This window comes from Manis javanica, chromosome 4 (genome assembly GCF_040802235.1).
Source record: "Manis javanica isolate MJ-LG chromosome 4, MJ_LKY, whole genome shotgun sequence".
NCBI classification, from domain to species: Eukaryota; Metazoa; Chordata; class Mammalia; order Pholidota; family Manidae; genus Manis; species Manis javanica.
Genome location: NC_133159.1, coordinates 23,779,292 through 23,794,940, shown reverse-complemented (window position 1 = coordinate 23,794,940; position 15,649 = coordinate 23,779,292). Strand labels below are relative to the sequence as shown.

General features: G+C 57.2%; 1 protein-coding gene and 1 long non-coding RNA gene across 25 annotated transcripts in view; one reads left to right on the top strand and one right to left on the bottom strand.

The window, feature by feature from the left end:
• Nucleotides 1-831: 831 nt before the first annotated feature.
• Nucleotides 832-13,120, bottom strand: LOC118970968 (uncharacterized). The gene is made up of 3 exons (XR_005059193.2): nt 12,991-13,120; nt 8,066-8,150; nt 832-2,461 (listed from the first exon to the last, which is right to left on the bottom strand). It is a non-coding gene; the product is annotated as an uncharacterized lncRNA (long non-coding RNA).
• The window catches only part of ADGRB2 (adhesion G protein-coupled receptor B2), a 36,203-nt gene continuing 25,947 nt past the window's right edge, over nt 5,394-15,649 (top strand). For 16 of the 24 annotated variants that reach the window (XM_037010748.2, XM_073233560.1, XM_073233559.1 and 13 more), the window contains exons 1-2: nt 5,652-5,888; nt 12,575-13,382. In XM_037010748.2, coding sequence (XP_036866643.1) covers nt 12,590-13,382 — 793 coding nt within the window. In that variant the 5' untranslated portion in view covers nt 5,652-5,888; nt 12,575-12,589. Of the gene's footprint in view, nt 5,589-5,651; nt 5,889-8,740; nt 9,007-12,574; nt 13,383-15,649 lie in introns of those variants that run through there. The other 8 variants (XM_037010752.2, XM_037010750.2, XM_037010749.2 and 5 more) reach the window with 5 other exon arrangements.

Below are 15,649 nucleotides of genomic sequence, written 5' to 3'. Positions count from 1 at the left end.
TGAGTCCTGGGCTGCCTCCTGTCAACCTGGAAGGATTGTGTCTAACTTCGGCCTAGAGAAGGAGGTGACAGGGCTGATAGGTAAGCCAGATAGGTCCCCAGTGGACCAGAATAAAGGAGAGTGTGTGTGTCTGGGGTTGTGTGTGTGTGGTTATTTATATACCTGTGTATCCCAGTCAAGTATGTATGTCTGTGGGACAGTGACAGTGTGTGTGGAAATGGGTTTGTGTGTACATGCATCTGTGTATTTATACACACAAGGAAGGCAGAAAAGGAAGAGGGGCTTCCCAACAAGGTAGAGGAGGTGCTACAGAGAAGTGAATCCAGACTCAGTTTCTCTACAAAGATCACAGACGCACACTGTCCAGGTCTCACCGTGGCTCCAGCTGCCTCCTTCTCTGCAGTAATCTCAGCAGGTTAGAATTCCCGCTGGTATGCCTCTCTCCCTTTTGGGTAAGCAGGGGTCACTGGGAAGGCCTCAAGATCAGAGCCCCATTCTGAGTCATCTCCATGTCCCCAGATGAGTAAGACTGAAAGGGGCCCACATTCACACAGATGACACCTCCCTGGGGCTGGCATTACATGAGGCACTTCATCTTTATCATCTCATGTGATTCATGTCAGCTGTGCTAAGTTGGGATCATTATTTCCATTTTATGGAAGAAAAAACCAAGGTTTGGAGAACATAAATGACCTGTCCAAGGTCACACAACCAGTAAGGGACAGAGACAGAAATCCAGATCTGCATGATCCCAGGGCCTGAACTCTTTCTGATTCATCACTTGGGAAACTGCAAAACATCGTTTTATTGGACAAACATCAATCAAGGATCACAGAACGGAAGCTCTGTGAGGTCTTTGCTTGCCCTTCCACCATTCATTCACTCAGCAGGTATTTACTGAGTACCTACCATGTACTGGCATAGTGCTTTGTGCCAGGGGATTCAGCTGTGAATGGGTGGGCAAGGTCCCTGCCTGTACAGAACCCATAGTCCAGTGGGGCAAACAGATGGCGTGTGTGTAAGAAGACAACATGTTTGCAGAGCAGCAAATGCTATGATGGAAATACAACAAGGCCATGGGGTGGAGCTTTGCAGGTGGGGGGATAGGGCTGCTTTAGTGTAATCAGGGGAGGCCTCCTAGAGGATGTGATGTTGGCACTGAGACCTTGCTGATGAGGAGTCAGCCATGGCAAGTGCTGGGGAAGAAAGGTTTGCAGTTTTCCAAGAACAGCAAGGAGGCCTGTGTTATTCCACCATAGTGTGGGGGTGTGGTAGTGGAGATGACTTAAGAGGCTGATAAGGGCCAGATCATGAAGGGCCTGGAAGGTCATGGTGCTAATAACAGTGAGAAGCCATTGGAGGGCTTAAGAAGAGGTATTCTAATTTACATGTTGCAAAGATGGCGCTGTGGGCTCTGGGGAGAATGGATTGGGGTGGGAAGGTAGAAGTGGGAGCCTAGAGATTAAGTAAGGAGAATCCAGACACCAGATGATGGTGGCTTGGATTCTGTTGGCAGTGGGGATGTGAAGAGTGAATAGATTTGGGATATTTTGGGAGGTAGAAGCAACGGGACTTGCTGATGGCCTGGATCCCACCGGCTAGAACATAGTAAACACTCAATAAATATTTGTTGAATGAGTGAGTGAAGGCTCTTGTGCATACCCTTCAGTATAAGATGGGAAGATCACCAAGGACTCTAAGGGTCTTCTATACCCTCTGCCCCAGGGGCCAGGGGCCAGAGAATGCAGCTACTGCTCAGAGCCCTGCACACAAACACAAACCACGCACTGACCTTCTGGAAGGTTTGGGTAGGGAGCAACCAATCTTCCCTTTGCCCCCTAATCTACAGCACCAAGAAAACAACGAACACCCAGCTTTTGCCCCTGCTCTGAACCCCTTTGACATCTGTAGCAGGAAGGATAGAGGCTAGATGTGCAGGACTTTTCACAGGCAGAGGGCTTGTCCACCCTTTCCACGGTACCATTCCAGGATCTGTGACATCTAGAGCAGTGAGGTATTGGTCATAAGAGCCTTGGGCAGCCCCTGGTAGAAGACTGTCATGTGGATTTGGATGTCTTTGGGAGACAGTATGAGCCCCTGATAGTGCTCTGGGGTAGGGCTGAGGGACTGTAAGGAGATCTTGGTGCCTGCAGCTTTGGGCTGCCATGGCTACCTGGCTGATTGGCAGTGGCCAGCAGGGGCTGAGGGAGGGGTATTCTTAGGCCTTCCTGGCTGTAAGGAAACCTGCCCAGGCTTCGGGCCAAATAAATCATTGGGAAGGGAAGAAGAACATTTTCTCATCTGTTTAAAGAGCAACGAAGCATAGCGGTGGCTGGCCCAGTGGGAGGCAGGGCTGAGGCCAGGCAGGCAAGGCTGGGGTTGTGCCCCTCCACGATCCACTCTTCTCTCCTGAGCTGCCCCACTGAGGGCTGCCTCCAGACTGGGCCACTGGTGGTTGTTCCTGTTAACACAAATACGAATTAATGGGTAATAAAGTAATTATTTAAAAAGGTCCCTTTTGGTGGCATAGCTCTTGGTAATCCCTATGTTTTGTTGTACTGGAGCCCAGGTGAGCCCATGTATACCATTTCACAGATAAGGAAACAGAGGCCCAGAAAGCTGAAGGGAGTTTCTCAAGGTCATCCATCATGACAGTGTGAGAGAAGGGAAGAGAGCCTGACTTCTAGTTGCCCTTGGGATTGGTCCCCTGCATCCCATCAGAGGTCCCAGAGGGTTCCCCAGTGGGATTGTGAAGGGAAGAAGGGAAGGTCATTTCCTTTGCCAAGCCTGTGTAGGGTGGGGGCCACACAGAGGGGGATGTCTCTCCCCTCTGTGCAAGTCCTCTGTGCTCAGGCTCTGGCTGCAACCCCTTCCCTTGCCCAGTCTCTGTCCCAGGCTCCTTGGAGGCCCCCTTCTGGGGCTAAAACTTGTTCTTCCCACCCCCACTTGGGCTGCCAGAGAAGTAATTTCTCTTCAACCAGCTGGATTTGAATATGGAAACGATTTGTAATTACTCCAAGTCCTCCCAGGGAGGCATTATCACCAGAGTGAGTCTGGAAGGGCAGGGGCTCCTGGGAAAGGAGGTGGGAAAGCCCTGATGCAGGGAGCCTTCTCTGGGAGAGCCTTCCAGAGGTTTGCCCCAATCTAGCCTGCTTCTGCCCAACCCCTGGGAGGTCCTGCTTGTACCACCCAGATTCCACAGTCCTTCCTGCCTTGTTGACCTCCCTACCTTGCCCCTGTATGGGTATAGGGTATGGGGTACCATCTTGGTTAGGTCCTTATTCTGTCTGACCACCTGTCTTTCCTAGGGCATACATTTCTGGGGGCAGAAAGAATGGGGTCAAGAAATCAGAGGACTGCCAAGGAACAGAGAAACAGAAAAATGCTGCTGTCTATCTGGAGCTGGCCCCTCCCATCACCCTGTACCCAGCTGGATCCCGGGGGGAGGAGGAAGGCCTCAGGGATCCAGCTGCATCACATCTGCAAGAGACTTGCCCAGGGTTTCCAGTGGGGGGGAGGTAGGCGGCGGATGGCGGGGGGCCTCTGGGTCTCCAGCATGCCAATACATGAATATTGATAAAGAAGGAGGCAGATCCCTATAGGAATGGAGGGGCAGGAGCTCTGGAGGACACGGTCCTGGAGTCTTCTGAGGGCCTGTCCTTACAACCTTGTGTGCGCCCCAGTCCCAACCACTCTCCCCACCTTCGTCCACCTTCTTAAGGCCTCAACCCCAGCAACTCCACTGCCCCTCACAATGCCTAAGTAAGGAAGCCCCCCCTCAACCCCCGGTGCCCTTGGGGTGGTGCTCAACACCATGCGGATAGCAAGGCTTGCTCAGCGTGGCTTTTACAGTCACAGCTGAGACTCCAAATCCAGAGACCCCTGGTGTGTTTGAGGGTGTCCAGCGATGACCCTGGAGCCCTGCCTGCTAGTGCTAGGCCTGAGGCGCAGGCCTCCTTGGGCTCCTGCTGGGAAAGGAAAGGTGCCAGCCCTCCTCCCAGACTCATAAAGCCTCATAAATTCCCTTAAGGTGATGGGTGAGATTCCTTCATCGTCCCTTATTACCTCCTTCCATTAAAGTCGATAATCTCTCACAATCATTCACAACAAATGTCACAGACTGCTGCAGGGGGGAGAGACAACAGGGGGCTTCTCTCTCTGCTTCTTCCTGGTACTGTCCCTGAGGAGAGGTGGAGTCTTCTTATCCTACCTGGGTCTCAAGGGGGGATACAACACAAGGGGCTTCAGTGGACAGGTGGCATTGGGATTGAGTAGATTGGGGACTTCCTTTCTCGACAGACTTGGCCCCATCTTGGCCAGAGAAAAGTAGGGTTCCTGAAACTACCCCACTCTCACTGCAAAGCTGCCCCCTGATGGCTCCTACTCTGACCGGAGCCATCTGATTAACCTTCCTGTCTTTGGCTGAAGTAGTGTGTCCCTGGTCAGCCCACCTTGCTGGTGGCAACATGCCCAGGTCACAAACTACCTGACCAGGACCCTAAGCCATGGGCATCTCCCTGGGTACTGCCTTTACCATGTGGGCTCTGGCCCCACCCAAATGTTCCTGGGCACAGTGCCAGAATGAGGAGGGGGCATGTCTGTACATTTCTGCTGCTTGTACACAAACAGATGCACAATGGGGGCGCCCCTGGCACAGGAAAAGTCACTTGTGGGAATAGACAGGCACTCAGGAAAACATGTAACACACTGCACACGTATAGTGTTCCCATGCCTAGAGACATGCAACATTGCAGTTTACACCAGAGTATGCACCAACATACCACACTGCAGTGTATGTGTGTGGCTCCTATTAAAAGAGACCCAAGGCACTCAGCACACAAGTGACAGTTGGAAGCTTGCACACATACAGCATCCCTACCCACAGGAACAAGCAACATGCATTCCGGACCTCAGCACATGTTAACATACTGTGCATGTATGTAGCAGTTGCATGCACAGAGCCAGGCAACATTGCAGTGCACACATAGGGCACCTGTGTGCATAAGCATATGCAAAGTTCAGCGCACAGAAGTGGCACCTGCATGCATAGGAAAATGCAATTTGCAACGCACATGGCGAGGGACAAATGCTTCAGCCCCCAGGGCCCCAGAGACCCTGGCTGCGCGAGATGCCTCCGGCTTCGGGTATCGCTGGAGGGGCGTCGCGGATCCCAGATCCTGCAGTCCAGAAGGCCGCGGGTGGGGCAGGGGCTTACCCGGGGTTTCTCCCGCGCCGGCGCCTGGGGCCCAGGGCGGGTAGGGGGAGGGTGCGCTTGGCTTGGCTGGCGCGGCTCCCCCTTTAACAGGAGGCGGCGCGCGTCGCCCCCGCCCCTTCTCCCGCGGCTCCTCGCGCCCGGCCCGGCGCGCGCCCCCTCCCGGGCCCGGCCCGCGCAGGCGCCGCGTCCCGCCTCGGCCGTCGCTCGGCCCCGCGCGCGCTGCGGGCAGCGGCCGGAGCGGCCGAAGGAACCCGGTTCGGTGGTGGCGGCGGCGGCAGCGGCAGCGGCAGCGCTCAGAGACAGAGGAGAATGCGGCGCCGGCTTTCAGACCCCCTGGCTGCGGCCGCTGCCCGCGAATAGGAGGCGGTGCGCGGTGCGGGCGGTGCTCGGGGCGGGGGAGCGGGGAGCGGGGAACGGGGCGGGTGGGGGGGCGGGGACGGCGCGGCGAAGAGGCGGTGGCAGGAGCCCGCGCCCGGCCCGGCGCCCGCCCCGCGCTGCTCCGCGGCGCCTTTTCTGCACCCGCCGCTCCGCGGAGCGGGAGCCTTGGCCCTTCGCGCGGCTGCCGCGAGCTGCCCCGCGCTCGGCCAGGCCCCCGCCTTAGGGATGGCAAACTTGCGCCCCGTGGCCGCCTCCGCCAGCGCCGGCCCCCGCTCCTGCTGCTGACGGCGCCCAGGTGAGTGCGCGATCTCAGAACCAGATCCGGCCCCGCACCGAGCCCTCCCGGCGCGGTCCCGAGTTTCCGCACGGGCCGGGACTCGGGGCGCTCCCCTAGCCCATCTCTGCCGAATTCTCCCCCGCCCGAACTGAGTTCGTTCAGCATCTCCCCACTCCCATCTCTTTGGGAACTTCCAAGCCTGGGGCCGAGGCCCTCTTCATCCCTGGTGAGCCCCTTTTCCTCCCCCTTCCCTGTCTCTGCTAAAGCCCCCCGGCCCCCATCCTGACCCAGGCCTTACCCCGTCGCTGTCTCCAGTCTCTCCCTATCTCAGCCTGGATCCGAGCAGTGCGCCCCCCACCTATATTAGAGCCCCTGTCCAACCAGCAGCTCGTCTGTGTCTCCCCCGCTTAATACTCCCTCCTCGTCTGGATGCTGGACCCCGCTCCTCCCCTCCACTTCATCTCGGCCAAGAGTCCTTCCGGTCCTTTTCCATGTCTGCCCATAGTTACTGCCTTTCCCCGCGCTGGTACCCCAACCATGTTTCCCCTCTTTATTTCTTTCCCGATTGCCCCCTCCCCCATATCGGCCCGGAGTCCCGCTATCTCTCGCCAATCTCTGCTGCAAGTCCCCCCACCCCCAGCCTGGACCTGGGGCTGTGTCCCCCATTGTCTGCTCCGAGCCCCGTCTTCTCTAGCCGGAATCTCGACTGGCCCCGCATCCCTGGCTCCGGTGTCCATCATTGGTCGGAGTCTGTCCATCCCCCATCCCTCTCCTCCCATCTCCTGGGGCATAGAGCGGGGCACCACACGCGCCCACCCTCAGCCCCGGGGGCTGGCGTGATGAGGTGGGGGTTGTAGGCGGTGAAGTTGGTGGCCACTCCCGCAGTGGGCTCGGTCCGAGGGAAGTCCTCCGCGCCGAGGCCTGTGCAGAGCCGGCGAAGGGTCTGTTCCCGCGGGGGGAGGGGCTCCCGGGCGTAGAGATACTGCCCGCCTGCCCACCTCGCCAGCTGCCGGCCGGCCCCTGGGCGTCCTCTGGCGCCCCCTGCCCGCAGCCTTGGACCCGCCGCCCTTTTTCCTCCCACGGGCAGCCCCAGCTTTACGCAGCCTGAGCAGCAGCCGTGGCTGCGGGACTGGCGCTGGGAAGCCCCTAGGGAAAGGAGATTGGTGGGTGAGGCCGGGTGCCCCCTTGTGCTAGCCGTGCCTTGGTCAGCCCACTTTGCTGTGGGGGTGGGATGGGGTGGGGTGGAATGAGGGGCTCACCCCAGCAGCAGTTCAGGAGCTCTTAACCATTAGGCACAGACCAACAGGACTGGCCTCTGGATTTGAGATGGTCTGGTTGGGCTTGTTTGGGCTTGGCGGGGTGTCCCCAGGGAGCCTCTGTCTACTACCCCGTAGCGGTCCCAACAGGAGGTGGGGGGAAAGTTGGACTTTGGGTTGGGCATCGCATATCCGGTGGGGGAATCCATCTGGCGTTGGGGCAGAGAAGGTACCTGGGGAGGGTCCCCCTGGGGCTACAGGGGTGGGGGTCGGTGTGGACTCTACAGGGTATACCCTGGTAGTGGCAGGGATGTGAGGAAGGGTCTTCTCTGGACAAAGGTTGGCAGGAGATTTCCCCCATTTCTAGCCTTCTCCCCTCTTCTGCTCCCTGCCTCCGCCCAATTACTCTTCAGAAAGGGATAGATCTCGCCTGAGGTGGGTGGGTGTGGTAGACATTTCTGTAACCCAAAGTGAAGTCCCAGCTGGTCTCTACCCTCTTCCCTTCCTCCCAACCACCAGGTAGTGGAGCTGAGTAAGTAGTTAGGAACTCAGCTTTTGGTCAGATGACCTGGGTTCAAAAGCTATGTGACCTGGGCAAGCTACATAACCTTTCTGAGCCTCAGATGGCCTTCTAGAAAATGGGTCAGTGATAATTGTTCATGTAATTGTTGGGAGATTGTCTGTATAGAGCGTCTGGCACCTAGTAGTGCTCAATAATGATAGGAGCGTTGGACTGTTTCTCTTCAAGGCCAAGGTAAGGCCCTTCTATACTCCACCCCTAGTTCCAGAGGAGAAATGCAGAACAGATTCTAGTGACTTCCTTCCAAGCTACTGAGGATAATAAAGGCAGAAAATAACCTCTAATTCTCCCACAGTGGGCCCAGGGAGCTTGTGGCTGTTAGTCTCCCCAGAAACCTCACCCATTCTTAAATAACTTACTCGACCATTCTGGCATCAGCTCTGGCCAGCAGGGCATCAGTGAAAGCCAAGCCAAGGTCTCTGAGGTCCTGGTTCAAGTGAGAGGCTGCAGAGGTGGGATAAATACAAAGAAGAAACCTAAGTCAAGGTCCTCAGGGTAGGCTGCCTGTTAGGGGGGCCACGTGAGAACAGTCACAGAGGAGCCTCTACCAGCCCCCAGGACGTCACACGCCATCAGGAACTTTCCTGGGCAGTTTGTGCTCCAGGTGAGAGTTAGGGGGCGACCTGGCTTGAGTGCCCCAAAGATTTGAAGAAACCTGGGTTTGGTTTGAAGTTGCTTGGTATAGGGTACGGGGGAGAGAGAGGGACCGAACCGCCACGTTCTGCTAGGCTGGAAGTCCTCGGGAAGGGTCCTGGGTTCTGTCAGGGGTCCCACCGGGGAGTGGCAGCCTCCCAGCTTCCCGCCTGGCGGGGCAGCCCTGACATTGGGGAACAAAAGCTTTCCGTTCCTGTAGCAACGGTGGCTCCAGCTGCTGCAAAGTTCCGGGGAGGCGGGCGGAGGGCGGCTGAGTCACCGCCCCCTCCCCCGCCGCCCTCACGGCACCGCCCCCTGGGGTGGGGGCCGCCCCTCGTTCCCTTCCTGGGGGTGTGCAGGAGGCCTGCGGAGCCCCTTGCTGGGATGGAGAAAGCACCGAGAGAGGCGGAGCGACCCTCTCTGCTATTCCGGGAGGGAGGGGCCGCAGTGGGAGGGAATGGTCCCCTCCCCTCTGCCCTGCCCACCAGCTCCAGGGACTGGATGGAGGGTGTGCACCTTCTTGGGTGCCAGAGCTCTGGGAGAGGATCTTTGACGACCCCGCCTTCCGGCCGGTGCAGGGCCTGGGCACCAGGAGGCCCCGAGCGGGGGTCCTCGCCCGCGTGTCAGCCTAGGCTCGGCCCCGCAGCGAGCTCCTGGGAGGTGGAGGGTGAGTGACGGGAGGGCGAATCGGAGCTGCCAGGTGGATAAACGCTACCGCGGTGCACACCGCCGCGCCCCCTCCCCCACCCCCACCGGCGCCCCTCCCTCTCCCGGGGCCGGGCTCACAGTGCCCCGCCTCCTGGCGCCACAGCTCCCAGCCCGCCAGGGCAGATAGGGGTCTGTCCTGGGGGATCCCGGAGACCCAGCCCTTGCTCTGAGGTATCTCCCACCCCACCCCCAGTCTTGTCTTGGCCCTTGAGCTGCTAGAAAGCCTTCTTCATTGGTGCAGAGGGGAAACTCGAGGCTGGGCAGGCCTGTGGGGTCTGGGAGAAAGAGAGTCTGAGTGTGCTTGGGCAAAGGGTGGGATCCTCGGGTTTGTTGGGAGGCGGCAGGTGTGCGGTGCTCTTGAGACTGAGATTACTCCAGCCTGCAAATCACCAGTCTCAGCCCAGGAGGTCCTGAGGGAGGAGGCCTTTAGATTATTCTTTCCATTAACTTTCTGACCCAGGAAGTTCTTCCTCAGAGCTGACTCCATACCTCTCCCTTCTAACTCTTGTGCATGGAGAGGTTTGTGGTCTTACTGGACTTGGAGGTGGCAAAGCCTCTCATGTGGTTCAACTCAAAGAGCCTTTCCAGAGGCAGTGTTGGACCTCAGCAGGTAAGAGAGGGAGAGTTTGTGAGGTTCTGAGAAGAGGGAGAGGTAATGGGGAAGAGAAGGTGTGACCTCTTTCCCTGTGCCGGGCTCTGTTCTGGGAACTTGCCAGGAGGCTGAATGAGAAGGAGTTTGAAATCCTCAGAATAGAGATCAGAGATCTCCATTCCAGAGGGGGACCCAGGCTCAGGGAGGTTAATCATGTCCAGTAGCCACTTGGGCTTCCTGGGAGGCCAGGGTCCTTCTGGGTCCCTTCCCAGGGGAGGCTCTCTCAAACCTAGTTTGGGATTGGGCCTGTTGCCTTATTTTGTGGGTAGGGAGTGATACAGAAAGAGATTCGTAAAAGGTCTTATGTTACAGCAGGAATAATGAGGGTCATATACACCCAGAGTGAAATTCCAGAATTGGTGTGAAGAAGTGTCTGAAGGAGACTGAGTGGAGGAGGTGGCTTGTGCAGGGTTTAGAGGTGGTTCAATTCGGGAGAAGCCAGGCTGTGGCCCTGAGGATGTGGCTCTAGTGTTCTTGATGGGTTGGGGCTATGGGGTAGGGAACAGCAGAGGTCAGGGAGGTCCGGGATGGGAATCTGAGCCCCTAGCTTCAGGAATACAAAGGAAGGGGCAGTAGGTCAGATCCTGTCTAACACTTGGCTGCCATATGCTAAGCCTTGAAGAACCAAATACCCGTGGAGGTTCACACTCGAGGGCATTTACATCTCTCTGTGTGTGTACAAGTGTTTGGCTCTTTACATCCTTGTACATGTGAATGTGTGCACCCCTCTGTGCAGGTGAGCTTATGCATCTGTGGTTTATATCAATCTACACCAATCTGTGTATGTCTGTGTACACATATGTAGACACCTGTCTTTTATGTGTCTGTGCATATGTGCTTTCGTGTGGATGTCTGCAGGGCATAGGGATGTTCAAGTCCATGTGTGTGTGTGGAGATTCCCCGCCCTGCTCTAACTAGGGGAGGCAAGGCTAGTTATAATGAACCCCCACCTCCCCTCTGCTGAGCTGCAGCCATGGCCTGAATTTTGCAGCCTGCTTAAAAATAATTGGGGGCAGCGGGGGGATTGGATGTCACTCACCATCAGCCGCTGGCTTCGCTGGTGCTGCAGCAGGCTGGGTGGGCTGAATAGTTTGGGACAGGCGTACCAGGGGTCTGGTACCTTTTTTAATTGGGGAGGGGCAGTAGAAACAGCTGGTTCTACCATCTGCTGAATAATCCGGGGAGGGGGTCCTTCCCAGTAAATGGGTCTGCCTTGAGCTTGCCTCCCTGCTGTTCTCCCCCATCCTCCTGTGGCTAGGGAGGAGTAAATACTTGTTAGTGGCTAGGGCTTGGCTCAGAGTTACAGTATGTGGGATCTGGGGCAGTGAAGAGCTCCATGGATGCTGCACAGGGATTGGGATTCTGGGGTTCTAAATTCCTGCCCCCCATCCTCCTCCAGCCACTATTTAGACTTCTGAACAGCCAAGGGGAAATCTGTGCCCAGGGAGCCGCTTGACAAAATCTAGCCACACCTGTTTATAATCCAGTTCCCAGAGCTAATGGCTTGCCCATCGGGTCTGATCTGAAGTCTGAGTAGGGAAGGGGATAGGGCAAGAAGTTATTACTGGATGAGAGAGAAACCTGGGCTGGGGCCTCAGGGCCTAGACTCCAGTCCCAGCTTGGCCACTCATCTGTGATCTTGAGCAGGTTGCATCCCCTCTCAGAGGCTCATCTTTTCTCCTCTAATGTGGAACAACCAGGCTCTAGGGGCCCATCCAATGCTGTGAGCTATGCTGTGGGCATGGAGGAGGGAAGCAGTGTGTATCACTTCCGGGGGGCAGGGCTGGCAGTGGGGCTGAGCCAGTCCAGGCACCAGGTTGTAGTCGGTGGCTCTGTCCTGGTGGGCGGGAGGGCACCTACCCTCCCGCCCACCAGCCCTTGTCCACTCTGGCCTGACTGCCCCGTGTGTCTGTGAGGGGAGGGCTTAGGGGCTGGGTGCCCTCCTATACCTGGAGGACATGAACACCTGCTGGGTGCTCAGTGTAGTGCAGCATTTTGCTGGGAGGGAAGGATCAGTGAACTGGTCTCTACTCTAAGGAGCTTGAAGACTAGTGATATGAACGAGCTAGCCCTGGGGATATAGTAAAGGACAGAGGTCATGATTGGGTGATGTGGACTTCCAAGCAAGGGCTGTGGGAGCTACAAGCAGGGAGATGGCTTGGTGGCCTCACTGTGGGTAGCAGTCCTGAAACCAGGCAGGGAAAAGGAGCATTACCACACCCATTTTGCAAATGCTTCTCCCTTGCGTTTCAACGGAAAGTCCACAGTAGTGATACAATGTTCGCACTTGTGATGGCTTCCCATGGGCTGGCTCAGGTTGTGCACAGTGGTGGTAGCTCCTCCCCTTTTTCTCCCACTCAGTAAAGCAAGTGAGTGAGAATGACATTGTTCTGGGAATAACCTTGAATTGCTGTGATTTATGAAAAAGCAAATCGTTGTCAAACATCGCTACTTTGACAATTACTGCTGGATTAGGAGTGGCACACACCTCATAGTGGATCATGACACACTGAGATGGAGAGCAGTTCTGGAGAATGCAAGTTGGGTGGTGGGGTGGGGCTGCATCCTAGTTTCAGGCTCAGATGCTAGTGTTTGAGAGGACTGACTGCAGAACCATAAAATAATAATAACAACAATAATGTTTCTTAAGGGCTTACGAGGTTCCAGGCATGCTCCCAAATGCCTTCATTTAACAGGTAAGGAAACAGGCTCAGAGAAGTTAAGTCCCTTGTCTAAGATCACGCAGGTGGACTTGGGTGACTTAAAAGAGTGTAAAGGTCTTAGCCACGAGGCCCCCTTCCTGCAGCCAGACCCAGGAGATACAGGGCCCATGCTGGCGCTGCCTAGGCCCACTGACCACTGTCTTTCTCCACAGGGCAAGGGACATAGGATGACCCCAGCCTGTCCCCTCTTACTATCTGTGATTCTGTCCCTGCGCCTGGCCGCAGCCTTCGACCCCGCCCCCAGCGCCTGTTCAGCCCTGGCCTCGGGTGTGCTCTACGGGGCCTTCTCACTGCAGGACCTCTTTCCTACCATCGCCTCAGGCTGCTCCTGGACCCTGGAGAACCCTGACCCCACCAAGTACTCCCTTTACCTGCGCTTCAACCGCCAGGAGCAGGTGTGCACCCACTTTGCTCCCCGCCTGCTGCCCTTGGACCACTACCTGGTCAACTTTACATGCCTGCGGCCTAGCCCTGAAGAGGCTGTGGCCCAGGCAGAGGCAGAGGTGGGGCGGCCAGAGGAGGAGGAGGCAGCAGGGTTGGAACTGTGCGGCGGCGCGGGCCCTTTTACCTTCCTGCACTTCGACAAGAATTTCGTGCAGCTGTGCCTGTCGGCCGAGCCCTCGGAGGCCCCGCGCCTGCTGGCTCCCGCTGCCCTGGCCTTCCGCTTTGTCGAGGTCTTGCTCATCAACAACAACAACTCCAGCCAGTTCACCTGCGGTGTGCTCTGCCGCTGGAGTGAGGAGTGTGGCCGCACTGCTGGCAGGGCCTGTGGCTTTGCCCAGCCGGGCTGCAGCTGCCCTGGTGAGGCAGGGGCCGGCCCCGCCACTGCCACGCCTCCAGGGCCACCTGCTGCCCACACCCTGTCCAATGCCCTGGTGCCTGGGGGCCTGGCCCCACCTGCTGAGGCTGATTTGCACTCTGGGAGCAGCAATGACCTATTCACAACTGAAATGAGATATGGTGAGTCTGAGCAGGGCTCTGGTGGGGTGGGTGTGTCCAGGGGGTTGATGGTGCCCTCTGGTACCCATCTTGGTGGATCCTGGGGCCATTCATGTAATCATTCACCCATGTCCCCTCTGTGTTCAGCCTTGGCCAGATGTTGGGGTCACAAAAAACTGGGGTCAGACCTCACTCTCAAGGACTTTACAGTGTGGGTGGATGGATAGGAGGCATAGATCAGACAGTGCAATGTGATAAACCACGCTGCACTGGGGACCCCCTAATTGGACAGTCCGGGAAGGCTTCCTGAAGAAAGTGATACAGGAGCACAGATCTGAAGTTCAAGTGGAAGCCAGCCAAGCCAAGCAGTGGTGAGGCATCCTAGGCACAGGGAGCAGTGTGTACAAAGGCCCAAAGCTGTGAGTGACTGTGGCAGGCCCTGGCACTGCAAGTTGACAAGTTTGCCTGGAGGCTGGAGTGGGCAGGGAGCAGGGACGTGTTCCTGCCCACATGGGTCAGTGATTCTTGGCAGTGGCCCCAGGGTCAGGGCAGAGGGAGGTACAGAAGAATGTGCCTGGATGAAGAGCCCTGAGCTTCAAGGCTGCCTTAGAGGGCTGGGCTGGCTCAGCTCCCAGCATCCCCTGCCTCCCCCTTCTGGGCCCATGGCTTCTGGGACTGAGGCGGCCAGCTGCTGGAGCTTTCTGCTGACTGGGCAAAAGCTCTGCGAGCCCTTGAGTCCCACTTGCTTTTGCAGCTACCCCAGCTCCCTCAGCCCCAGCCCCCTTCTGCCGACGACCCTGCTCCTCGTAGCTTCAAGGCCCCAAGCCCTCTGGCTGGATGCTGTGTGCCTGCTGAACAGTGCTGGGCCAGGGACTGGCTGGGGGCCTGGCAGGGAGTGGGGTGGGAGGGAGGCAGAGCTGGGATCTGGTCCCTGGCTCTGGTACTAACAGGGAGTTCCCTCCCCTCTCTGGGCCTTGGTTTCCCCATTTGGGATAACAGGTGCTGGCTCACCATCATGAGGATGTCACTCAGGGCTGGAAGTCAGAAGGGGCATCTGGGGAGAGTATCTATGAGGAGGCAGGGAGTCTCCTGTGGAGGAGAGGAGTGTGAGGGCTGCTAGTAGTTTTGGAGGCGTGTGATCTGTTACCATTCCTGCTTGGAGGAGCCCTGGAGTTGGGCGCTATCTTTGACTATTACCTTGAGTGGATCCCCTTTTTTGACACCAGTTTCTTTGTAAAATAGGGCATATCTCTGAGTTAATTAGAGGGAGTAGTTATGGTAATAGCCTCTCCCAGTGCTTTGGTGCGGGGGCTTCTTAGGATCCCCCCTCGAAATGTCTGGCATCATTCCCGTGCATGGCCAAGAGCCCAGTGGCCTTGATCTGGCCTCTCCCCGAGGCCAGCTTGGCCTCTAACAGTGGTCGATGAAGCCGTCCGAGTGACAGCCAGGCCGTGGGCAGGTTATGGGCCCTGGAGGCTGGCCTGGGATTTAGTGCCTGCAGGAAGAAATTGAATTTCGCTTCTTTGTGGAACATCAGCGGAGAGCGCCAGGCGTATATCTGGAGGTTTATGGCTCTTCCTGCCTGGCGGCCACTGCCTGTCACTCTGTGTGGGCCTCCCCCATCGTGCTCAGCAGAGGACAGGTTCTTTTGTCTGGTTTTCCCTGGTCCATCAGCCCAGTGGTCTGCAATGGACAGAGCAAGACTTTGCCCCCATGGGCAGGCACCATCTGGGCAGACTGCCATGTGGAGGACAGAGCCAGAAGCAGCCAGCTGGGCTTCGTTGAAACCGGAAGCAGGAGTTGGTTGGTAGCTGGGATGTGTTTGGGGGTCAGAGAGGGTTGGTGACCAGAAGGACACCATTGACCCTGCCATCATCACAGCCTCCGCAGGTGCTTCTGGGACTGAGTTTGGGTGGAAGTTGGATGCTGATTGTCCCTAGACATGAAGCCTGGTATCACCTCTGAGCAGGGAGCCCTGGGCTCCCAGCTTTTCCCAAGTCTGACCTCTGTTTATGCCTGTTGGCATGTTTCCAGGCTGCTCCATGGGGTTGCCAGCTGGGAGGGCCCTTGTGGGGAGTTGCAGGGGCTCAACCATCAAAAGTAGGCCCACATGGCACACTGGTGTCCAGAGCTGGGCTGGCACAGGCCCTTCCTCTCCCCTGGCAAGCAAGAGACTCTTCCCCTCTGCCACCTCCTCCCTTCTGCCCAGGCTTTGTGAGTCAAGAGGCAACGGGCGTGCAACTCAGTTTGTTCCATGTGGCACGGGGCATCTGAGGTCCAGTGGCATC